At 40.8% G+C, this 25,445-nt stretch overlaps 1 protein-coding gene across 8 annotated transcripts in view; it reads left to right on the top strand.

Annotated features, from left to right (window-relative positions):
• Nucleotides 1-25,445, top strand: part of rai14 (retinoic acid induced 14) — a 281,933-nt gene that overhangs the window by 224,739 nt on the left and 31,749 nt on the right. For all 8 annotated transcript variants that reach the window (XM_072573347.1, XM_072573357.1, XM_072573348.1 and 5 more), the window contains 2 exons: nucleotides 1,284-1,468; nucleotides 11,907-11,935. In XM_072573347.1, the coding sequence (XP_072429448.1) occupies nucleotides 1,284-1,468; nucleotides 11,907-11,935 (214 nt within the window). The remainder of the gene's footprint in view (nucleotides 1-1,283; nucleotides 1,469-11,906; nucleotides 11,936-25,445) is intronic.

Raw genomic sequence — 25,445 nt, 5'->3', positions numbered from 1 at the left:
GCCTTCTTTGAATTGCTTCTAATGCAATTATTTCCTTTCTCAAGTCAGGAGGTAAAAACTGAATTTGTACTCCACTGATGGTCTTACCAATGTCCTGACCAGCTGCAGTAAAACTTTCTCATTTTTACATTCCTATTTGCTGTAGTGATCATATTGATTTAGTACTTATTTGTTACTTACAGAAGCAGAACTTTGCATCTTTTGTACTCTTGGAAAAGATAGAGGAAGAAAATAAAAGCTGTTGCTCTTCAGTTAGTGTAATAACTCGCCTTCAGTCTCCTCCCTTCTGTTGCAACCTTTCTTAGCTGTCTCTGTTTATTAATACAATGGTCAGATCTATTGGGGAAATTTGCTCCCATATCCTGTCCAAACTACAGGTGCATCATATTAGAAACTCTTCATCGTCCTTCAACCAAAATCGCCATTAAAAAATTAAGGCTGGATTTCTGTCAGCATTGCTAAATGTCAAAGTAAGTTTGTAAAATGGACGGTGAACTGTTCATTGGGTCATGCAAGGGGTTTTGCCAGGCAGTCACTGAATGCCTCAATATCACCTAAATCATTAACGTCTCAGACTTGTTTCTGTACAGAGTAAAATATCATCTCAAATATCCCAACTGGTGCATCTTAGTGTCCTCCAAAATTCCAAAGCCAACTAGTATTCTTTGCTGAAAGAATATTGTATGGTTCCACAATAACTGTTAGTGCCTCAAACAAAGTTCAATGTAACAATAAAAAACACAATTATTTCTTTTACTACCTAAGTTACAAAATGAAACCAATTTAAAGCATAGCTGTTTCCTGAAGCAAAGTTATTTATCTCAAAGCATTTTCACATTTGTAAGCCAAAGTTTACATGAGCTCAGGCATAAAAACAGCCATAAATCCTGTTAAACTGGGTCATATAGCTATTTTTCCTTTGAAGAAATATTTTGCAATAAGCAACAGAGTACACTTTAATTCTTCACTTGATCAAGTTAGAATTATTGAAAAATAACTTATTTCTATGGCTTTGCCTTTCAGTTTTCTTGTTGATACAGCTTATAGTTGGCTTTAATAATTATCTCCAGATTTATCTTGTGATCACTGATACCACCTCCAATTCAGTATTATAAGTATGGATCACAGTAGTTCATTCTGGTGTCTTAAGAACAATACATTGTAATACAGTAAATTATGAAATGCATAGCAAGTGTTTTTAAATTGCATGATAATCATTAATCATATGTTGTGATTTTATGATGAATGATTCACAATATTCTTGTTTCTTTCTCCTGTTCTAGGACTGCTGTAATGTTGGCCTGTGAGCAAGGTAGTGGAAATACTGTCGAAATGTTAGTCAAGAGGGGTGCTAACTTGAAGTTAGTAGATGCACTGGGTCATGATGCACTTCATTACTACAAGCTCTCAGGAAATGCCGATATCTTAAATTTTCTTCAGGCTACACTTAAGGTTTCTGAGGATACTGGTATGTGCCCTATCTACTCATAATTAAGGAAGTCTTTTGAATGCTTTTTATCTTGAAGCTATCACGTTGTAGATCAATGTTCTAGAAATACAAAGCATCATTTTTGAATATCTCACTTCCTGCATTTAACATAATTCCTTGTAATTAAAAGAATGTTTCCTGTTGTTAGTAATGTCTGTAAATTGAGCTATTTGGGACTAAAAGAAAACAAATTTAATCCATATTTAAATGTTGGAATATATGAAATGCACTTATTAGCACAAAATATTTGTTTTGTCTGCTTCCTGGCATTACAAGTAAAATAAGGCTTTGTATTGAATCGAAACAAAGAAGCATCCAAATATATTGAAAACAAATAGTGCTGTATGCAATCAGTAACTACTTCATTAATATAACCTGTCAAGGATTGGGTTTGGCACATGGTACTTTCTGTAGAAAGAATGAACCTTCAATTACATATAGTTACAACATATATCAGTGACTTGGATGAGAGAAGTAAATGTACTATTGTCATATTTGTGAAATGACACAAAAATAATGGAAGGCGAGTGGTAAGGATGATGCAGTCTATATAAGGATATAAGGTTAAGTGAGCAGGCAAAAGTTTGGCATGTGAAATATTTTGTGGGAAAATGAGGGATTATGCACTTTGATAGAAGAAAACAGAGGAGCTAAATATAATTGAGATGGGGAAAGTGCAGAAAACTGCCACTCAGATAGAGTTGGGTCCTCTTACTTGAATTTCAAAAAGCTAGTTTACACTGGGAAAATTTTCCACATTGCTACTAACGCTAAGTAACAGCAGTATGTACCATCTACAATGGCATATACCCGAAAGTGTAGAAAATTGCCCAGTTATGTCCTGTACACAAAAGGCAGGACAAAGCTAGCCCAATCAATTACTGCCCCATCAGTCTACACTCAGTAAAGTGATGGACAATGTCATAAACAGTGCAATCTGGTAGCACCTGCTCAGCAATAACCTGCACTGTGACACCCAGTTTGAGCTCTGACAGAGCCTCTGAGCCAAATTAGATTGTGGAAAATAAATTTTAACCCACATTCAAAAAACAATTGTTTAAAATACTAGTAAGGGGCAGATTCAAGTACAGATAACAGTACACAAGGACATAAGGGTTAATTGCGAATGTTGAGAATGGGTTCTGTGGAACGATGGAGGAATCGTATTTTGTCAACCGCAAAAGGAAGCATTTGACGTGTTTCTGTAGAGGTGACCACTGCTCCACACTGTGACCTGTTCACTGATGCCCAGTTTGGTTCTGCTGGGGTCAATCAGTTTCTGACCTCATTATAGCAGTGGTTCAAACATGGGGAAAAAAAACTGGATTCCAGAAGTGAGGTCAGAATGACAGCCCTTGACGTCAAGGTTATATTTGACTGAATGTAATATCAAGGAGCTTGAGTAAAACTGGAATCAATGAGAATTGTGGGGGGACGATCTCTCATTGGTAGCTGGTACATGGGAACACCACCTTCAGGTTCACCCCAAGCCACACGCCATCGTAACCTTTCCTTCTCTGTTATAGAGTCATAAAGTCATACACCAAGGAAACAGACTCTTCATATGTGCTGACCAAGTTTTCCAAACTAAGCTAGTCCCCCTTGCTTGCGTTTGACCTCTATCTGTCTAAACCTTTCCTATTCATGTACCCATCCAAATGTCTTTTAAATGTTGTAACTGTACTTTCATCCGAAACTTCCTCTGGCAGTTCATTCCATATACCAACCACCCTCTACGTGGAAAATGTTACCCTTCAGGTCCTTTTTCTTAAATTTTTCTCCTCTTGCCTTAAAAATATGCCCCCTAATTTTGAACTCCCGATCTTAGGGAAAAGACCATTGCTATTCACCTTATGATTTTATAAACCTCTAGAAGGACAACCTTCAACACCTATATTCCAGTGAAAAAGATCCCAGCCTAATCCTTAAACTCAAACCCTCCAATCCTGACAATATCCTGGTAAATCTTTTACATAGAACATAGAACAATACAGCACAGAACAGGCCCTTCGGCCCACGATGTTGTGCCGAACTTCTATCCTAGATTAAGCACCCATCCATGTACCTATCCAAATGCCGCTTAAAGGTCGCCAATGAATCTGACTCTACCACTCCCACGGGCAGCGCATTCCATGCCCCCACCACTCTCTGGGTAAAGAACCCACCCCTGACATCTCCCCTATACCTTCCACCCTTCACCTTAAATTTATGTCCCCTTGTAACACTCTGTTGTACCCGGGGAAAAAGTTTCTGACTGTCTACTCTATCTATTCCTCTGATCATCTTATAAACCTCTATCAAGTCACCCCTCATCCTTCGCCGTTCCAACGAGAAAAGGCCGAGAACTCTCAACCTATCCTTGTACGACCTACTCTCCATTCCAGGCAACATCCTGGTAAATCTTCTTTGCACCCTCTCCAAAGCTTCCACATCTTTCCTAAAGTGAGGCGACCAGAACTGCACACAGTACTCCAAATGTGGCCTAACCAAAGTCCTGTACAGCTGCAACATCACCTCACGACTCTTGAATTCAATCCCTCTGCTAATGAACAATAATACTCCATAGGCCTTCTTACAAACTCTATCCACCTGAGTGGCAACCTTCAAAGATCTATGTACATAGACCCCAAGATCCCTCTGTTCCTCCACCTGACCAAGAACCCTACCATTAACCCTGTATTCCGCATTCTTATTTGTTCTTCCAAAATGGACAACCTCACACTTGGCAGGGTTGAACTCCATCTGCCACTCCTCAGCCCAGCTCTGCATCATATCTAAGTCCCTCTGCAGCCGACAACAGCCCTCCTCACTGTCCACAACTCCACCTATCTTTGTATCATCTGCAAATTTACTGACCCATCCTTCGACTCCCTCATCTAAGTCATTAATAAAAATTACAAACAGCAGAGGACCCAGAACTGATCCCTGCGGAACTCCACTTGTAACTGGACTCCATGCTGAATATTTACCATCTACCACCACTCTCTGACTTCGACCGGTTAGCCAGTTTTCTATCCAATTGGCCAAATTTCCCTCTATCCCATGCCTCCTGACTTTCCGCATAAGCCTACCATGGGGAACCTTATCAAATGCCTTACTAAAATCCATGTGCACTACATCCACTGCTCTACCCTCATCCACATGCTTGGTCACCTCCTCGAAGAATTCAATAAGACTTGTAAGGCAAGACCTACTCTTCACAAATCCGTGCTGGCTGTCCCTAATCAAGCAGTGTCTTTCCAGATACTCGTAAATCCTATCCCTCAGTACCCTTTCCATTACTTTGCCTACCACAGAAGTAAGACTAACTGGCCTGTAATTCCCGGGGTTATCCCTATTCCCTTTTTTGAACAGGGGCACAACATTCGCTACTCTCCAGTCCCCTGGTACCACCCCAGTTGCCAGTGAAGACGAGAAGATCATTGCCAACGGTACTGCAATTTCCTCTCTTGCTTCCCACATAATCCTAGGATATATCCCGTCAGGCCCGGGGGACTTGTCTATCCTCAAGTTGTTCAAAATGTCCAACACCTCTTCCTTCCTAACAGGTATCTCTTCTAGCTTATCAGTCCGTTTCACGCTCTCCTCTTCAACAATACGGTCCCTCTCGTTCGTAAATACTGAAGAGAAGTACTTGTTCAAGACCTCTCCTATCTCTTCCGACTCAATACACAGTCTCCCACCACTGTCCTTGATCGGACCTACCCTCGTTCTCGTCATTCTCAGGTTTCTCACATACGCATAGAATGCCTTGGGGTTATCCTTGATCCTATCCGGCAGGGATTTTTCATGCCCTCTCTTAGCTCTCCTAATCCCTTTCTTCAGGTCCCTTCTGGCTATCCTGTATCCCTCCACTGCTCTGTCTGAACCTTGTTTCCTCAACCTTATGTAAGCCTCCTTCTTCCTCTTTACTAGACATTCAACCTCCCTCGTCAACCAAGGCTCCCTCACACGACCATTTCTTTCCTGCCTGATCGGTACATATATATCAAGGACACGTCGTATCTGCTCCTTGAAAAAGTTCCACATTTCCACCACATCCTTCCCTGACAGCCTATGCTCTCAACGTATGTTCCTCAAATCCTGTCTTACAGCATCGTAATTTCCCTTCCCCCAATTGTAAAAACTTCCTTGTTGTGCGCACCTATCTCTCTCCATAACCAAGGTGAAAGTCACAGAATTGTGGTCGCCATCACCAAAATGTTCACCCACTAACAAGCCCACCACTTGTCCCGGTTCGTTACCGAGTACCAAATCCAATATGGCCTCCCCTCTGGTTGGACAATCTACATACTGCGTTAGAAAAGCTTCCTGGACACACTGCACAAACACCGCCCCATCCAATCTACTTGATCTAAAGAGCTTCCAATCAATATTTGGGAAGTTGAAGTCGCCCATGACTACGACCCTGTGGCTTCTGCACCTTTCCAAAATCTGTTTCCCAATCTGTTTCTCCACATCTCTGCTGCTATTGGGGGGCCTATAATAAACACCCAACAAGGTGACTGCACCTTTCCTATTTCTGACTTCAGCCCATACTACCTCCAGAGGCAGATCCCCCTCAAACTTCCTTTCTGCAGCCGTTATACCATTTCTAATTAGCAATGCCACCCCCCCTCCTTTTTTACCACCCTCCCTAATCTTACTGAAACATCTGTAACCAGGAACCTCCAACAGCCATTCCTGTCCCTCATCTATCCATGTTTCCGTGATGGCCACAACATCGTAGTCCCAGGTACCGATCCACGCCTTAAGTTCACCCACCTTATTTCTGATACTCCTTGCATTGAAGTATACGCACTTGAGCCCATCTCTGTGTCCGCAAGTAGTCCCTGTCAGTGCTACCTTCTCCACAGCCTCCCTACAGTCTTGGACATCCTGACACACAGCTAGCTTACTTGCTGGACTACAAGTCCGGATCCCATCCCCCTGCCAAATTAGTTTAAACCCCCCCGAAGAGTGCTAGCAAACCTACCCCCCAGGATATTGGTGCCCTTCTGGTTCAGGTGCAACCCGTCCTGTTTATACAGGTCCCACCTTCCCCAGAATGCAGTCCAATTGTCCAAATATCTGAAGCCCTCCCTCCTACACCATCCTTGCAGCCACGTGTTCAACTGCACTCTCTCCCTATTCTTTGCCTCTCTGTCACGTGGCACCGGCAACAACCCAGAGATGACGACTCTGTCTGTCCTAGCTTTTAGCTTCCAGCCTAACTCCTTGAGCTCTTGAATGACCTCCCCACCCCTCTTCCTACCTATGTCGTTGGTGCCAATGTGTACCACGACTTCTGGCTGCACACCCTCCCCCTTAAGGATTCTGAAGACACGGTCCGAGACGTCTCGGACCCTAGCACCTGGGAGGCAACAAACCATCCGAGAGTCTCGCCCATGTCCACAGAACCGCCTGTCCGTCCCTCTAACTAGAGAGTCCCCTATAACTAGCGCTCTCCTCTTCTCCCCCTTTCCCTTCTGAATCTCAGAGCCACAGACCCCTTCACTGCAGCTTACACCTGCAAGGCTGTCCCCCCCCAACAGTTTCCAAAGCTGCATACTTATTTTTTAGGGGAACGACCACAGGGGAACCCTGCACTGCCTGTTTCTTCCCCTTCCCACCTCTAACTGTTACCCAGCTACCTCTGTTCTCTGGCGTAACTATGTCCCTGTAGCTTCTATCGATCACCCTCTCAGCCTCTCGAATAATCCTCAGCTCATCCAGCTCCAGTTCCAGTTCCCTAACTCGTTCGGTGAGGATCAGGATCTGACTGCATTTCCTGCACACGAAGTCGGCAGGAGTATCGGTGGTCACCCCTACCTCAAACATCCTGCAGGAGGAACATTCCACCGCCTGCGCTGCCATGACTGTACACTGTCTCCAAAAACAAGAACACTGAGTCAATAACCTGTGGACTTTAAAGTTAGGTTAGAGGAGGAGGGTGGGAGGGAGGCCCTACGGAAGTAGGACCTGGGGTCTAGAACACACCCACTCAAATACTAATCACTTGCCTTCCCACCCAGCTATGCGCTCCAACCTCACTTCCGCTGCCCGCTACAGGTAAGTAATTTTGAAACAAACTGTCTTACCTTAGCTGTAGTCTCCCGGGTTCGTTTTTCCTCGGCCGCTGCTCCCACTCAAATGACCGTTGGTGATTAAAGGGGGAGTATTTATACTCACCGTTCTCCTTCCCGGCTGCCCCTCTGTTTACCGTCACTTCCTCTGCTGCTCCCGCTCTTTTTGTGAAGAGAGAAAAAAAAACCGCTGCCCGCTACAGGTAAGTAATTTTGAAACAAACTGTCTTACCTTAGCTGTAGTCTCCCGGGTTCGTTTTTCCTCGGCCGCTGCTCCCACTTTTCTAAGTCTTCTCCAATTTAATGATATCCTTCCAAATGACTGCAACTCTACACAGTACTCAAAAGTGGACTCACCAACATCCTGTACAACCTCAACATGACATCCCAACTCCTGTAACTCTATGTTTTCAGCAGTGAAGGCAAGTATGCTAAATATCTTCTTAACCACGCTGTCTATCTGTGATGCAACTTGCAAAGAACTATGTACTTGCAGTCCTAGGTCTCTGATTGAGAACACTATGGAGGACCCTACCATTAGCTGTCTAAGTCCTGCCCTTCTAAATCCTGGAATTCCCTCCCTAGTAGCATCATGAAGTCCACCTACAGCTCATGAACTGTAGCAGATCAAGAATTCAGCTCATGACAACCTTCTTAAGGGCTACTAGGGAAGACCAATAAATGCTGGCCCAGTCAATGATGCTTGCATCCCAAGAATGAATGTTTTAAAAGTTTCACTGGATAATAATGAAGAAAAATGAATGTTGCCTTTTTTTCAGTGTGAGTGCAGTATAAATATATTATTTCTGAAGCTATACAAGGCTAGACCACACCTAGAATATTGTGAACAATTTTGGTTGTTTTACCTCAGGAAATACATAGTAACATTCAGGCAGTCCAGGTGAAGGTGCATCAGGTAGTTCCATGATACAGTGAGATTTTCTTATGAATAGGTTTTGCATATACTCATTGGAGTTTAGAATAATGAGATTTTATTGAAGCATATGAGAATATTACAGAGTTTGACAAGGTAGATGTAGAGAGGTTGTTTCCCCTTGAGAATATTGAGGATCATTGAGTGTAGTCTCAGAATAAAGTGTAATCCATTTAAAACATAGATGAGAAGGAATCTCTTCTGAGGGTAGTGAATTCTTTCCTGCAAATAGCTATTGAGCCTTGGTTGTTGGGTAAATTCAGCAGTATATTTAACCAGTAACATAATCAAAGAGTACGGGGAAAGGCAGCAAAGTGAATTTCAGGATTACCAGATCAACCGTGATCACATTAAATCATAGAGCAGACTCAGTCACCTAAATGGCCAAGTATGTGGTGTTAGAAAAGCGCAGCAGGTCAGGCAGCATCCGAGGAGCAGGAGAGTCAACATTTCGGGCAAAAGTTCTTCAGAGTCCTGACTTGCTGTGCTTTTCCAGCACCACACTCTTGACTCTAATCTCCAGCATCTACAGTCCTCACGTTCGCCCAGCTAAATGGCCAACTAAATCTTATGGTCTTAAACAGTACATTTCGATGAATTCAAGATACCACCAATCCTGCAATAGCCAATGAAGTCTAGTTACTGTTGTAATGCAGGGAACAGTAACAGCCAATTTACAGGGAATAATATCCCACAAAACGTAGTGAATTGAAGGATCTGATAATAACTTATAATGTGCAGGTTTCTTAGGCAGCAATTATCATAATGCACGCCAGTATGACAGGCAGAAAGTGCATGGAAATGTCAAGCTGTTTGGGGACACTCTACTGTATTGCTTAAGGAACGGTTGAGAATTTCAAGTTCTGAATTATAATTTACATTTGAGGTGACCGCTTCCATAACCCTGAACTAAAACTAGACTGTGTGATTTATGTCGTAAAGAAGGTTTTGAGATTTGTTTTTTTTTAAATATGGAGCCAGACAAAGGAGAGGACTTCTGGGCAATAGTGGGGCTGCTTTCTTGACCTTCATCCTGGCTTCTGATCTCCCAATTGTTGACAGTTGTTTGTCTGCCCACTTCCTGTCCCTGATTCCTGTGTTCCATCCCCAAACTCCTATCTCTTCTAAACCCCGACCTGCTGTTTCCAGTCCTTCTGCCAACTACAGATTTAGAGAACACAGGCTGCCACTCCCTAGCACAGTTTCCTCAGTTTCCATGATGATTGATATTGGCCAGAAGCCCAATATTGGGGGACACCTCAGGCCCTACCATTCAGATACAGGGAATGAACCTTAAGTTCACTGAAATTTCTGTCCCATTATCTTTTCTTTACATAAATGAAACAAATGTGTTTCTGACTTTTATACAAAACAAATCTTTCTCTTATGTAAAAGTATTAGAAAACTTAATTGTGAAGATTCAAAAATGTATGATGCAAGGGAGATATTTTTGTCTTTCTTTTGCTGCCCTCTCATGACACTATTAAATAGAAGGCAAGTATGGGATTGTGCAATGTTCTGCTTTTTCACAACAAATTTACTTTTATTAAAAATAATTTTTCATTTTCTAAGCAGACTGGACAGATCTTTCATTTTGAACTTTGCAGAATCTGACCGATATCAGTTACTGTGAAATATAACCAGCCCCTTGTCAGCCCAATCTGCCATTGACCAGATGCAGCTGCGGATTTATACCTCAGCTCTATTTACTTACCTTTGTGTTCCTTATCTCTTGGTACTTTAAGCAACAAATGTTAATAATCTCAAATTTAATGGTTCCTGCAGATGTAGCCTTTGAAATTACTCACATCTACAAATTTGTGGTTTTAAGCAATTATTTGACAATGTTTTGGAATTCAAGCTAATCAACCCTTTCCTGGTAGTTGTAAAAACAATTTATGGTTCACTCCAATTCTGCTGACTGAATTTCATTGATTTTTAGAACATAATCTCAACAATGAATGTGGTGTTTTTTTCTCTGTCTCTCTCAGTCACTCACTCACACACACTCGCAATCACACTCGCACTCACTCTGTCTTTCCTCCCCTCTCTTTCTGTTGCTTGTACTGTATAGTTGTGTGATTAGTTACATACTGATCTTTTGCCCAGTTCCTTTGGTGTTTGTTCATCACTTTATTTGAGTAAGCCTATGATCAGTACTTTATTAAAATTAACTCTTGGAAGAACAACTCTTATCCAAAAAAGTTCTTGGATTGTGACAACCGAGGTGGAATTTTTTTCCTGAATATTTTGTGTTTTTTTTAAAAAGGTCATCCACTAATTGTGAGTGTTGATTAACTTGATATTTAATGCCCAACTCTGATTTCCTTGGAGAAGAGGGTGTTCATCCTCTTGAACCACGTAAAGTCCATATGGTCAAAGTACTGTCAGAGTCTGTTTGGTAGCGATTTTCAGGCGTTTGGTATGTGACTTGATAGTAGTGATGCTGTTCCAAATCACCTACTGTCCTTATCTTTGAAATGCAAATGAAATGCACATCAGAATTACCAGTACTTTGTAGCCAATCAACTGTTTAGCTTGAGAAGAGGCATCTCTATGTGATCATGTTCTGTAGTGAGCATTCCCTTTTTCTAATACTTCCCATAAAGTAAATTCAGCAGAGCAATTGATGAATTCATACCAGAAATATTATTTCCAGTTTCTAATATAACTTCCATATCCTTATTCTGAATTTGTTAGTGTAGGGTAAAGTATTTCTAAAAATACTTTTATTGTTGTTTTAGGGGACAGAGAATCAAGTACTTCTCTATTCTCAGATTCTTCCAATTAAGATCTGGGTTATTCTTCAGTGGAACTCCTGAAAGTCTTCTGGGAAAAGATAGTTGAAATAAATATTCTTAAATGAATTACAGTAATAAGATATAACGTTATACTGAATAATTTTTGTCATCTGAATTGTTAATTCACCAATAGTATGTTTATACATTAAACTTCTTTTCGGCTTCATGAGTATTTAATTGTGACAGTGCTATATGTTAAAGTCATAAAGCTTAATGTAAACAATTCTATCTTTTGAATTTAAAAAGTACAAAGTGAATTCACTAATATATATATTGAAATGATGTGTGATGTTTATAAACTTATAAGTTCAGTAAATGGTGTCATATTACAACTTACCAAGGAAATATGGCCAGTCAGGTTTCCTTAGCAACAATAATGGTCCAGTATGACATGGTCTCAGCAACAACATGTGAAGTTAAATCTCACTATAAATGGGCAACATTTGAAAATTGACATTAGAAAATAAGACTCGAGTATTTTTGTCACAATTTAATATGACTTGTAATTATTATGTATAAACTTCAAGTAAATTATTAAATGACTTTGCTCTCACTGGTTATTGTATTATAATGATTTAACTGTTTTTTCTTCTTCCTTGATTTCTATTTCAAAATAGATATGAAATCAGCGCAGACATCAAAACAGGTAAAATTACATTTGTGAATTAACACATTCATTGCTGAAGGAAACCATAATGACTTCTATGCTGCACAAATCATTTAAACATATTTCAAGATAAGTTCTTCAATAGGCTTATCAATCTAATTAGCTTGAAATCACCCTTCATATCTCGATAGCTTGTACAATAATTCATAAATTGTAACTATTTTTAATGGAATGAGATACAGAAATATAACTATATTTTTCCAGAAATTTAGATTAGATTAGATTACTTACAGTGTGGAAACAGGCCCTTCGGCCCAACAAGTCCACACCGACCCGCCACCCACCCATACCCCTACATTTACCCCTTACCTAACACTACGGGCAATTTAGCATGGCCAATTCACCTGACCTGCACATCTTTGGACTGTGGGAGGAAACCAGAGCACCAGGAGGAAACCCACGCAGACACGGGGAGAACGTGCACACTCCACACAGTCAGTCGCCTGAGGCGGGAATTGAACCTGGGTCTCTGGCGCTGCGAGGCAGCAGTGCTAGCCACTGTGCCACTGTGCCACCCACTAATTTCCTCCTATAGTTAATTGATCTACTGCATTCCTTAAGCCAGAGTGTATGATGGCTGAGATGTTTTGTAGGCATTAATTCAAGCAATGAATTGAGCTTTATCTGTTTTACTAAATAAGATTCACCTGACCTTCCAATGGATGGAATAGTTCACTTGCATTCAAAAGTTCCATGTGGTGTATTTGTCCCCCATTAACTGAGTGAGGCCCACATAGAAATTCAAATGTAATAAACAGTTTTCAAACCAGACTGCCCAAATACTGCAAAATGTAGATCCATTCTCTGTATGAACATGTGAGTTCAGAGCTTGTTTTTACAGATTACCAAACAAATCTGCATGAGAATTCAATCAATGAAAATGCATCAATTTAAAAGCAAAAGATTCATTTCCATCTGTTCATCCTGAAACTATCTGCCCTTTCTACTAACATATCATTCCTAATTTTCCTTTATACTCTAAGTTTGTGTTCAAATATGTTGCTTCCTCTCAATTATGTGCCCATTTATCTCAGAGCTATATTAGATCTCTTGAGCCCAGTTTTCACCTGAGCAATCACTGCTTTGGAACAGAGAAACAGGAGTAGCCCATTCAACCCCTCAATTCTGGATTAGTGGTGCTGGAAGAGCACAGCAGTTCAGGCAGCATCCAAGTAGCTTCGAAATCGACGTTTCGGGCAAAAGCCCTTCATCAGGAATAAAGGCAGTGAGCCTGAAGCGTGGAGAGATAAGCTAGAGGAGGGTGGGGGTGGGGAGAAAGTAGCATAGAGTACAATGGGTGAGTGGGGGAGGGGATGAAGGTGATAGGTCAAGGAGGAGAGGGTGGAGTGGCTAGGTGGAAAAGAAGATAGGCAGGTAGGACAAGTCCGGACAAGTCATGGGGACAGTGCTGAGCTGGAAGTTTAGAACTAGGGTGAGGTGGAGGAAGGGGAAATGAGGAAACTGTTGAAGTCCACATTGATGCCCTGGGGTTGAAGTGTTCCGAGGCGGAAGATGAGGCGTTCTTCCTCCAGGCGTCTGCTGGTGAGGGAACGGTGGTGAAGGAGGCCCAGGACCTCCATGTCCTCGGCAGAGTGGGAGGGGGAGTTGAAATGTTGGGCCACGAGGCGGTGTGGTTGATTGGTGCGGGTGTCCCGGAGATGTTCCCTAAAGCGCTCTGCTAGGAGGCGCCCAGTCTCCCCAATGTAGAGGAGACTGCATCGGGAGCAACGGATACAATAAATGATATTAGTCGATGTGCAAATAAAACTTTGATGGATGTGGAAGGCTCCTTTAGGGCATTGGATAGAGGTGAGGGAGGAGGTGTGGGCACAGGTTTTACAGTTCCTGCGGTGGCAGGGGAAAGTGCCAGGATTGGAGGGTGGGTTGTAGGGGGGTGTGGACCTGACCAGGTAGTCACGGAGGGAACGGTCTTTGCGGAAGGCGGAAAGAGGTGAGGAGGGAAATATATCCCTGGTGGTGGGGTCTGTTTGGAGGTGGCGGAAATGTCGGCGGGTGATTTGGTTTATGCGAAGGTTGGTAGGGTGGAAGGTGAGCACCAGGGGTGTTCTGTCCTTGTTATGGTTGGAGGGGTGGGGTCTGAGGGCGGAGGTGCGGGATGTAGACAAGATGCGTTGGAGGGCATCCTCCCACTCTGCCGAGGACATGGCGGTCCTGAGCCTCCTTCACCACCGCTCCCTCACCATCAGATGCCTGGAGGAAGAACGCCTCATCTTCCGCCTCGGAACACTTCAACCCTAGGGCATCAATGTGGACTTCAACAGTTTCCTCATTTCCCCTTCCCCCACCTCACCCTAGTTCTAAACCTCCAGCTCAGCACTGTCCCCATGACTTGTCCGGACTTATCCTACCTGCCTATCTCCTTTTCTCCCTATCCACTCCACCCTCTCCTCCCTGACCTATCACCTTCATCCCCTGCCCCACTCACCCATTGTACTCTATGCTACTTTCTCCCCACCCCCACCCTCCTCTAGCTTATCTCTCCACGCTTCAGGCTCACTGCCTTTATTCCTGATGAAGGTCCGAAACGTCGATTTCGAAGCTACTTGGATGCTGCCTGAACTGCTGTGCTCTTCCAGCACCACTAATCCAGAATCTGTTTCCAGCATCTGCAGTCATTGTTTTTACCTCGTTGATTCAACCCCTCAAGCCTGTTCTACTATTCAGTGTAGACATGCAGGAGGGTAGAAGAACACAGCAAGCCAGGCAGCATCAGGAGGTGGAGAAGTCAACAGTTTGGGTGTACCTTCTTCAGCCTTGAAGAAGGATTACAGCTGAAGATATAAGGTCTAGCACTCCATTAGCTTTCTAGATTATTTCTGCACCTGTTTGTGACATTTTAAAGATCTATGTATCTGAGTCCCAAAGTGTCTTTGGACAGCCACTGAATTTCATTTCATACCATCTAGAAAGTACCGTCAACTATTCTTTCTTGGTACAAAATGGATAATCTCTCACTTACTTACATTGAACTCCATCTGCTGCAGTTTTGCCCATTGACTTTGGTGTGTCAATATCCCTTTGTAATATTGTTCTGTCTTCCACATTGTCCATGATGCCATCTACCTTTTTTTTAATTAGCAAATTTGGACTTATGAAATTCTGTACCATTATCTTTGAAAGCACTTTGGCCAATATTGCATACTGTCTTGACCTTATTACCTCTTGTCTGTCAGTCTTCTTCCAGCAATAAAAAGAAAGACAGATGATCACGAGCCCATCTACTCTAATCCACATAGTTGTGATGCCTTATGCATTTGCTTCCTGAGTATTTTTGGAACTGTATGCATCCATTCAACTAGGAAATATTCCATCACACTCCTGACTTAGATAGGAGATGAGTTACTCACTTTAGGATTTCTAGCTTCTTACCTGTGTTTGTAAATAGTGTATTTATATGGTTAGTCAAATTCAGTTTTTCAGTGGTAATCTGCAGGCTGTCAATAGTGGAAGACTCAACAGTAATGTCATTGAATATCAACGGACAATGGTCAGATTATCTGACTTGAGATGCTCATTCCTGGTACTTGTGTAATGCAAATATTGCTTGCCAGTTGTCAGTCCAAATCTTGATATCAGGCAGGTATTGCTGCGTTTGGTCTGGACTTGATTCATTATCGGTGGAATTGTGAATGTTACTGAACATTGTGTAATCATCAACAAACATTCCCACTTAACTCAGAATCACAAAATAGTTGCATTGCAGAAGAAGGCCATTTGGCCCATCATCTCTGCATCAGCTCTCTATGCATTATGGCTTGGTGCCATTCTCCTACATTATCCCCATATCTTTGCACAAAGTATTCTCTCACTTCACATTTGCTTCTTTTGAAATGCACTTTAAAACTGTTCTCAACTGCTGTCTGGTTCTCAATCTGATAACAAGTGGGAACGGTTTGTCCCTATCTACACTGTCCACACCTATCATGATTTTTAAAACATTTATTAGACTCCTCTTAGCGTTTTCCTCTCCAACAGCATAGGGTCATAATTGAAGTGTTTCATTTCTGTAGCCATTTTTGTAAATGTCTTCTGCAATCCATGCAATGTGTTTGCATCCTTTAGACAGTGTGGCAGCCAGAACAAGCACTGTACTCCAGCTGAGGCCTAACTAGTGACTTCCTTGCTGTTGTTGTAGTCATACTGCATCGAAACAGGCCCTTCCCTCCAACTAGTTCATGCTGACCATGTTCCCAAATTAAACTCGTCTCACTTGTCTGTGTTTGCCCTATATCCCTGTAAACCTTTCCTATTCATGTACCTTATCTAAATGTCTTTTAAATGTTGTAATTGTACCTGCATCAGCTACCTCCTGTGACAGTTCATTCCCCACAGGAACCACACTCTGTCCTCTGTCTTGCTCCTCACGTCCTTTTTAAATCGTTCTCCTTTCATCTTAAAAAATGCCTTCTAGTTTTGAACTCCCACGCTCTAGGAAAAGCCCGTTGCTGTTCACCCTTATCTATGCCCCTCTTGACCTTATAAACCCCTATAAGGTCACCCCTCAACCTCCTATGCTCCTGACTGTCTCTAATTCCCCAAAGAACATTTAGAGAGAACCACATTGCTATGGGCCGGGAGTCACATGTAGCACAGACTAGAAAAGGATGGCAGACTTCCTTCACTGAAGGACATTAGTGAAACAGTCGGGTTTTTACAACAGCCTACATAGTTATAGGGTTGACATGAGACAAGCATGTTTCTTTATTTCAGATTTCTTTTCTAAATTAAATTCAAATTTCACCATTTGCCATGGTGAGATTCAAACCCATGTCACAGAAGCACACAATACAGAAGGAGGCCATTTGACCCGTCGTACCTGTACCAGCTCCCCCAAAGAGGTACCCAGCTCGTCCCACACTCCAGCCCTATCTCTGGAGCCCTCTAAATGTCCTCAGAACATTAACCTGGCATTCTAGATTATTAGTTCAGTGACATTGCCTTTACACCACTGTCATACTTTTCAATTAAGTGTACAATACTGTATGTTTCATTAGCGGCCATCTCTCTCCCCCCACTCTTTCTCTCTCCCTCTCTCTCTCTCTCTCTCTCTCTCTCTCTGTCTAAAACTGTTCTGCCACCTTTACTGACATATACACCCAGATCTCTCTGCTCTTGCATACCCTTTAGAATAGTCCCCTTTATTTTATACTGTCTCTCCATATCCTTTCAACCAAACTGTATCACATTGCATTTTTCAATATTTAATTTCATTTGCATCCTGTCTGCCCACTCCACCAAACTTGTCTCTATCCTTTTGGAGTTTGACACTGTATCACTTGCAGTTTGCAATTCTCCCAGGTTCACTGTAGCCAGAAACTTTGAAATTGTCCACAGCCATGAAAATCTACATATAAAAAAGCAACCATTACCATTCCCATTAACAACCCCTGGGGAACCCCAGTACAAATCTTCCTCCAAACTGAAAAATATCTATTAACCATTACTCACTGTTTCCTACAATTTTGTATCCATATTGCTATTTTCAGTCTGTCAGCTATAACTGTTCTCACAAGAGACTATATCAAACATTTTTTGCAAGCTTATGGGCACCACATCATCCCTTTCAGTTTCCTCTTCAAATAAAAACTCCAAGATAGTTGGACATGTTTTTCCTTTAATAAATCCATACTGACACTTCCATGTGACTGTGAACTCTATCACGAATAATTGCTTCCAGCAGTTTCTCCACCACCAAAGTTAAGTGAGCACACCTACAATTTCTGGGCTTCTCATTACAGTTTTTTTTTGATCAAGGTTTAATTTGCAATTCCTCAAACCTCTGACGGTGCTGCCAAATCTAGGTAAGGCTGAAAGAGTATTGCCAGTGCCCCTGCAATTTCTCCTTTCACTTCCTTCAATATTCTTCGATGTATCTCATTCAGTTCCAGTGCCTTAACAACTTTTAAGTGCTGGCAGCTTATTCAATAACTCCTCCTAATCAGTTGGAAACCTTTCTCGTGACTGAGTTTCCTCCTTGGTCATCACAGCCTGGGAAGCATCTACCTCCCAAGTAAACACAGATGCAAAGTATTAATTTCACACCTCTTCCCAGCAACCTTATAATTGCTTTTCTGGTCTCCAATTGTCCGCACTCGTTGTTTTACAACCCTTTTCCTATTTCTGTTGCTACATTAGACTTTGGGATTTCTCTTTTTCTTAACCATCAGTCTTGTTTTAATCTCTCTTTGCTTGTCTTACTAACTACTTCACCTCCCTCCTGAATGTTCAGTATTTAGCTTGGCTCTCAATTGTGTTTAATACCTGACAACTGACCTGACACTGGTCATGTACACATTTTTTTCTTCTTTAACTTAATTGCTATTTCCTTTGTAATCCAGGGAGCTTTGGATTTGTTTGTCTTTCCTTTCCCATTTGAGGACATATGAGGATTGTACTTGAACCATCTCCTCTTTGATATACCCAGTTTCCTCAGTTCACTTATGGCTTTTTCCAATAGCCTTCAATTTCAGTCAGTCCACCCCAACTCTGTTCTCTGTCATTTGACTATTCTTATTCTTGATGAGCTATTCTCATTTTCGGTAAAAACAATGACTGCAGATGCTGGAAACCAGATTCTGGATTAGTGGTGCTGGAAGAGCACAGCAGTTCAGGCAGCATCTGAGGAGCAGTATTCTCATTTTCCCCCATCATTCTAACCTGATGATACAATGATCACTGCATTCTAAATATTCTCCCAATGACATTTGATATATTTGGCCCAACTCCATTAAATTAATCCTATTTTAAAGGGTTAACAACTTATTTAAATTGCTGTAAATTAGAAATGAAAACAGAAGTTCCTGGAAAAGCTCAGCCGGTCTGGCATCTGTGAAGAGAATTCAGAGTTAATGTTAAGGTCAGGTGATCCTTCCTCAGAACTGGTTCTGGATAACTGGTAACCTCTTTAATATCATTTTCATTTACATTTAAGTTGCTCCATTTTGCCAGTGTGTCCAGTGATAGGGAGGGAGCAACTTTTATCATTCTACTGCGGATTTTATTTGTTTTAAAATGTTCATTGTATGTCTGATTTAAAGCTTCAACATCATTGGGACCAAATTCCAAACAAAACTTTCCAAAAGCACGAGGAAGGTGTGAAGGAAAAGCCAAATAAATTTTTTTTGGCCTCGTTAAAGTCAATGATGGTCTGATTCTTTTAGTTAATTTGGTGACCATGAATATGGAAATGATTGCAGAATAATGTTTCACAATGCCAAGTAGTCCTCGATGTAATGTGGTTTTGCCATACACAGTTTCAACTTTACCACCCTTAATTCCAATAATGCAGTTTTTACCTGCCCAAGCAGCATGGAGAAATAAATGTTTATCAAAATTCACCTTTCCTGGCTGAGTGACATCTGTTGCTATCAAAGCTCCTGACTGCCGTAGCCATGAAAGCAAAGAAATTGTGGTAAAGAAATTCAGGAGTGCTGTCTGGATACAGAGAGAAAATGAAGTCAGAAATTCAGTGAAAGTTGGAGAGGTTTTTAAGAACTGCCACCAAGCACACTCAACTGTTCACCTCCAAAGTAGCAGAAGAGCAGCCTGATAATCTCAGCTTTTAACCTCCAGAGCTGCAGATGAGTCCATAGTCTTCACCTCCAAAAAAAAAACAATTTTGTATATGTGGCAAGAAGCATTAAAATATATTCCTTTTGTAAATGTTCATGAATATTTTGATGTTTTATGTTAACTTTGTTGTTTGATTTTACAGAAATATAACAAAATTACTAGGGTTCCTATCAAATTGTGTTTTGAATGTCACAGTTTCACTTAATGCGGCAATTTACAGTAACGAGATTATCACATATATCGAGGACTACCTGTATGTTATTGGCAGAAAGACAAAGATGAGGTCTGGAATTCTGCTAAGTCAATGTGGCCAGCCTTATAAGGGCTCAGAGATTGTATATACCTTTGGTCGCATTGCTGTTGTAGCTAGGTTTAAAGGAAGCAAACTCTGCAATGACCTTGCCTGAAGTATTTCACATATCGATGCAAGGAAGGAAAACAATGCCCAATTTATTTCCTGGACTTGTCCAAGTAACGTTCCACCATGCATTAAGTTGTTTGTGGTTACCTTGTTCTTACATGTGTGATTGTGTATTAAAGTTTATACCCTGATTCTATAGGATTTTATTTTACAGCTTTAGATATTGTTCTAAAGTTATACTGAAATTTGATATCTCCTTAGGAAAATCGTTCGACGTATGTTTAAATTTCCTTAGAAATCCTATCCACAGAAGTGCTGTTGTTTTTGGAGATTATCTTGTAGGACCATTGGAAGTTTTAAAGTTATTCATTTGTCCAATTCAATATTAATAAGTGACCCTGGTGTGTTATGATGTACAGCAGATTTCATGTTTATTGGAGACTGACACCAAGAAAATCATTTTTCACTTATTACACTTCCTAAAATTGGATAAGCTTTATTGCTTAATATTTACGTAAAGTTAGACTTTGAAGATACAAGTAAAATTTAGCAGATACTGGAGATCTGAAGTAGAAACAACCAATTCTGATGAAGGGTCACAGTCCAGAAACTTAACTGTTTCTTTCTGCAGAAAAGCTCCTTGGCCTGTAGATTTCTTTCAGTGTTTGCTGTTTTTAATTGAATTGCACGATATTTTGCAAGTGTCCCTTGAAAGAAGCAAACTACACTCAAACCTAATGTTGTGGCTTCTCTCAAGGCATTGGTAATGATGGAATAAGTTATTTAATTTTCTAAATGTCAGCCATTCAACAAAGTCTTTCTCTTAATGGCAACTATGGGTGATGTCTGATCTTGACTGTTGCTCAGCATGTGTTCATCATCCAATGAGCAGGAAAGAACTAGTAGGTCTTTAGCTGTTAAATAGTTCTCTGGAACTCTGGTTGCTTATAGCAGAGATATGTATTTCAAAACTTGATATCAGCTGTTGATTAGGTGTAGAAACTTGTGGAATAAGAGGAGAACAAGGTTAGGCTTCAAGTCCAGGATATTCACAGGAATGATTGGGGAAAATTTCCGTTCTGACAGAGGCAAGGAAGTTTTTGTGCTAAGTTTATATGCAAAGTTACATTTGTTTTCTCACCCATGAATGACAGTTTTTTTTCCCCTTTTAATCCTATTCATTTTAATATACATCTTCGTTCTCTTTAATTCTAGCTCTCTGTCTCGCTCTCCACTTCCCCCTCTTGACTTGGACCTCCTGTTTAACATTAGTAAATAAGCATATCTGTTTATGTTCATGGCTACAGTGCTATATACTTCTGTCACCTCTTCCTCTCCCTTTCCCGCGGCTTTTGAAGCTTACTGTTTATTCTATTCATTGGTTCATATGCAGATTTTCTACTTTCATGACCAGAAAAGAAATCTGGTAATGTAAACCCAATATTAAATGTGATATGTGCAGATAAGGCACCTTATTCTCCATTTCATTAATATTCTTTTTGAAAGTCAAACTTTCTTCACTGAGCACATATCAATGGCAACATTTCCCATGCAGCTTGTCACTGCTACAAAAATATTTTAATGTTGCATTACAGCTAGGACCTCCCATTATTCCTCATACCATTCTTAACATGCCTGTTACTAATGTTCATGGATTCCTTTTCCACTTCTGTGTGTGAGTTATTTGGTTCTTGCCTGAATAGAAAATGAACGTCTCAGTGTCTGCGTAAATAATAGTGAAATCCTGGTCTGAAGAATTTACTTGTGCCTCCACCTACATTCTTCATGAGAATGGCATGGGAAACCTCAAAAAAAATGGGAAGAAGGAAAATATATTAAAACAAAGTCACCCATGCACTACTTCTGCTAATTGTTAACCAAGACTTGCACAGTAGAACTCAAAGGATCAGTGAGTTCCACGTAAATATTTATTTAACCTGATGGTTCTATAGAAACAGAAAATAAGAATAGATGTTGAAGCTGAGTAGGCTGGGGCTGTTTTCCCTGGAGGTTATCAAAGTTCATAAAATCATGAGGGAGACGGATAGGGTAAACAGACAAGGTCTTTTCCCTGGGGTGGGGGAGTCCAGAATTAGAGTGCTAGGTTTAGGGTGAGAGGGGAAAGATATAAAAGGAACCGAAGGGGCAATTTTTTCACGGAGGGTGGTGCATGTATGGAATAAACTGCCAGAGGAAGTAGTGGAGGCTGGTACAATTATGATAAATAAAAGGCATCTGGATTGGTATATGAATAGGAAAGGTTTAGAGGGATATGGGCCAAGTGCTGGCAAATGAGACTGGATTAATTTAGGATATCTGGTCAGCATGGACAAGTTGGACCAAAGGTCTGTTTCCGTGCTGTACATCTCTCTGACTCTATGTGCTCCTCCAGCCTGAAAAAATATCCTTGCTAACCTGAGCCTGAATATAAATTCATTATATGCTCTGTTACACAGCATCAAATAATCATAACAAGAACGTACAAGCCCGCAGCTTTGATTGGACTCCATTGGTTCAATCAGTATAATTTTCTTCTGCATAGCACAAAAACAATGGCCACGCTGCACTTCACACCAGCTAGAATGTGATGTCCGTAGTCAAAATTTCCAAATATTTCTAATTGTTCTCTATCACTAATAGGTGTTCCTAAAATGCAAAGAAAACCATTTTTACTTCATCTAAGTTTTGCATTTAACTAATTTTTCTTCTCTTGATGATGAATTGTAATAACTTGGATGCAGTTATAGTCAAACTCCAAATACTGCAATTACTGGAAATCTGGAACAGACAAGAGAACCCTGGAGAAACTCAACAGACCCAGCAGCATGCAGGGAGAGTAACAGCATTACCATTTTAAATCCAGTGTGACTTCTTCTGAAGAAAGACTTGCTTCTCTAGCATTTTCTGTTCTTGTTGCGATCCTGCTAACCTCTTTGTTTATTCAAATATTCTAATGTTTTTATGAAGTGGTTTACCAGTCATTGGACCTTCAGAGGTACAACTGCAGGCTTCATCATTACGTGGCCCTCCACTGCAGTATTTAAAGGACTGACCTCTCTATGCATGGTTTCAATGCCTTGCTGAAATGGTTCCTTAAATATAGTTGGGGTGGTTTGATGTTGCCACAGTCTTACCGACTAATGGGGCTGCTCTCATTTTAGATAGAGGGAGACAGACAACTGGTTGTGGTTTAACTGGAGTATCACCAGGCCTCCGGTGAGGGGAGAGTATGAGAAGGAGATGCCTTCATGCGAATCTCCGCCAGTACAAGAATTAAGCTACTCTGGCATCACTGAATCATAAGCCAACCGTCCAGCCAAATGAGCTAACTAAATTGTAAAAGTTCTAAAAAAAATATGCTATCAGATATACACTTGTATTTCTTTGGAGAATCAAAGCATGAAGAGATGTGTGATCACTGAATCGCAATGGCAGAAGCTTGAACCCCAAGAAAACCTGTCAGAGCTTTCACTGCAGGCTTCATCATTACGTGGCCCTCCACTGCAGTATTTAAAGGACTGACCGTTCGATGCATAGTTTCAATCCCTTGCTGAACAATGCCATAGAAGCTGCTACTGGACAGTACATCATATTCTGTGCCATTGTGTGCAAACCCAGTATCAGAAATAAACAACAGAACTTGAACTGATGTAACTTATTTCAAGACATCAACGTGCCCCAAAGCACTTCAGAAAATGAATTTCTTTGGAAATATGCTAACTGCTGTAATACATGTAATGTGGCAGCAATTTCTGGGCAGCAGTGGCATAGTGATAATGTTATTAAACTAGTAATCCAGAACCCCAGGTTGATGTTCTTGGAACATGGGTTTGAATTGCACGATGGCAGATGGTGAAATTTGAATTCAATAGAAAAACACTGGAATAAACAGATAGCTGACGGCATGTAAATACTATCAATTGTGATAAAAACTCATCTGGTTTACTGATGATCTTTACCATCCTACATGTAACTCCACATCCACAATGGTCATGTTTAACTGCAATTGGGATGGACAATAAATGCTAGAGTAGACTGCAATGCCCCATATCCTGTGAATGAATGAAGAAAAACACAATTCAAACATGCTCCACGATTTAATGTTAATCACATGGTAATCCACAATTTTGTCACCGTGCATGTGGCATGCATCTCAAGTAAAGTTGAGTCAGTGGTAGCACTATCATAAAGCATATGATACTCTTACTGAAGAACTATACAGAACTGGAGACCAGATTGGCAGTATGAAGGTGCAGTTTGATTGCAGACTTTTCACAAGGTGACATTTACAAATATGTGAATTAGTTGTAGAGGTCAGCCATTCAGCCCTTCAACTGTAGATTCCTCTGCACCTCAGAATTCTGCAGCACTTCACTGTTTCAATAATACTCTACTTTTTGAACTATTTCCTACAAAAGAGTACAACTTCACAGTTTCAACATTATATTCCATCATTACTCACTTAACAATTCTGTGAATATGTTTATGGTGCAGAAGGAGACTCTCTGGCCCATTGTGTCTGTACTGGCTGTCTGAGCATTTTAAGTCTGTGCCAATCTCCTGCCTTTTCCCAAATATCCTGCACATTCTCTCTATTTAAGTAATGATCCAATACCTTCTTGAATGCCTCTGTTAAAGCACACATCCAAGCCACGTATTTCATATACTACCCACACACCATAAGATTTTTTTTTCTCTCATGACCCATTGTTTCTTTTAGAAAACGCTTTAAAACAGTGCCTATTTGTCCTTAATTTGTTTATGACTGGGAGCAGTTTGTACTAATACACTCTGTTTGGACCCTTCATGATTTTGAAAACATCTATCAAATCTCCTCTTCACCTTCTCTCCTCCAAGGAAAATTACCCATTTTTCCAGTATTTCTTCATAACAGGAGTGTCTCATCCCTGGAACTATTCTCTTAAAAGACAGACAGAAAAAGAAGGAGATGAGATAGCATTGTTAAAGATGGAAATCAATGCAATAGTGAAGAAGAGTATTGGCTTGGAAAATCATGATGTGGAGCCTGTAACGGGTAAAGTTGAGGAAAGCCAAGGAGCAGGAACCATTGAGGTTGTCTATAGATACCCAAAGAGTCGTGGAGATGTAAGCAAAGGCACTAAACAAGAAATTGAAGAGGCATGTGATAAAGGTACAAGTATAATCATAGGTGTACTTAATTTCTATATAGATTAGACAAATTCAATTAGTATTGTGGAGTAGAATGTCCTGGAGTGTGTCTGTGATGGGTTTTTAGACCAATACATTTGAGGAACCAACCAGAAAACAGGCTATTTTAGACTTGGCACAATGATAAAGGCTTAACTAACAATATTGGAGAACATATTATGATAGAATTCTTAATTTAGGATGGAGATTTATTTAAGTTGCATCTGAAGCTAGGGTCCTGAATCTAAATATAGAAAACAATGGTGGTTTGAGGCACAAATTTTCAGAATGGATTGGGGATCTTACCCAAAGAGTTAGCAGTGGGTAGGCAGTGGCTTATATTTAAAGAACAATTAAACAATAATC

This window comes from Chiloscyllium punctatum, chromosome 1 (genome assembly GCF_047496795.1).
Source record: "Chiloscyllium punctatum isolate Juve2018m chromosome 1, sChiPun1.3, whole genome shotgun sequence".
NCBI classification, from domain to species: Eukaryota; Metazoa; Chordata; class Chondrichthyes; order Orectolobiformes; family Hemiscylliidae; genus Chiloscyllium; species Chiloscyllium punctatum.
This window is presented reverse-complemented; position numbering and strand designations above follow the sequence as displayed.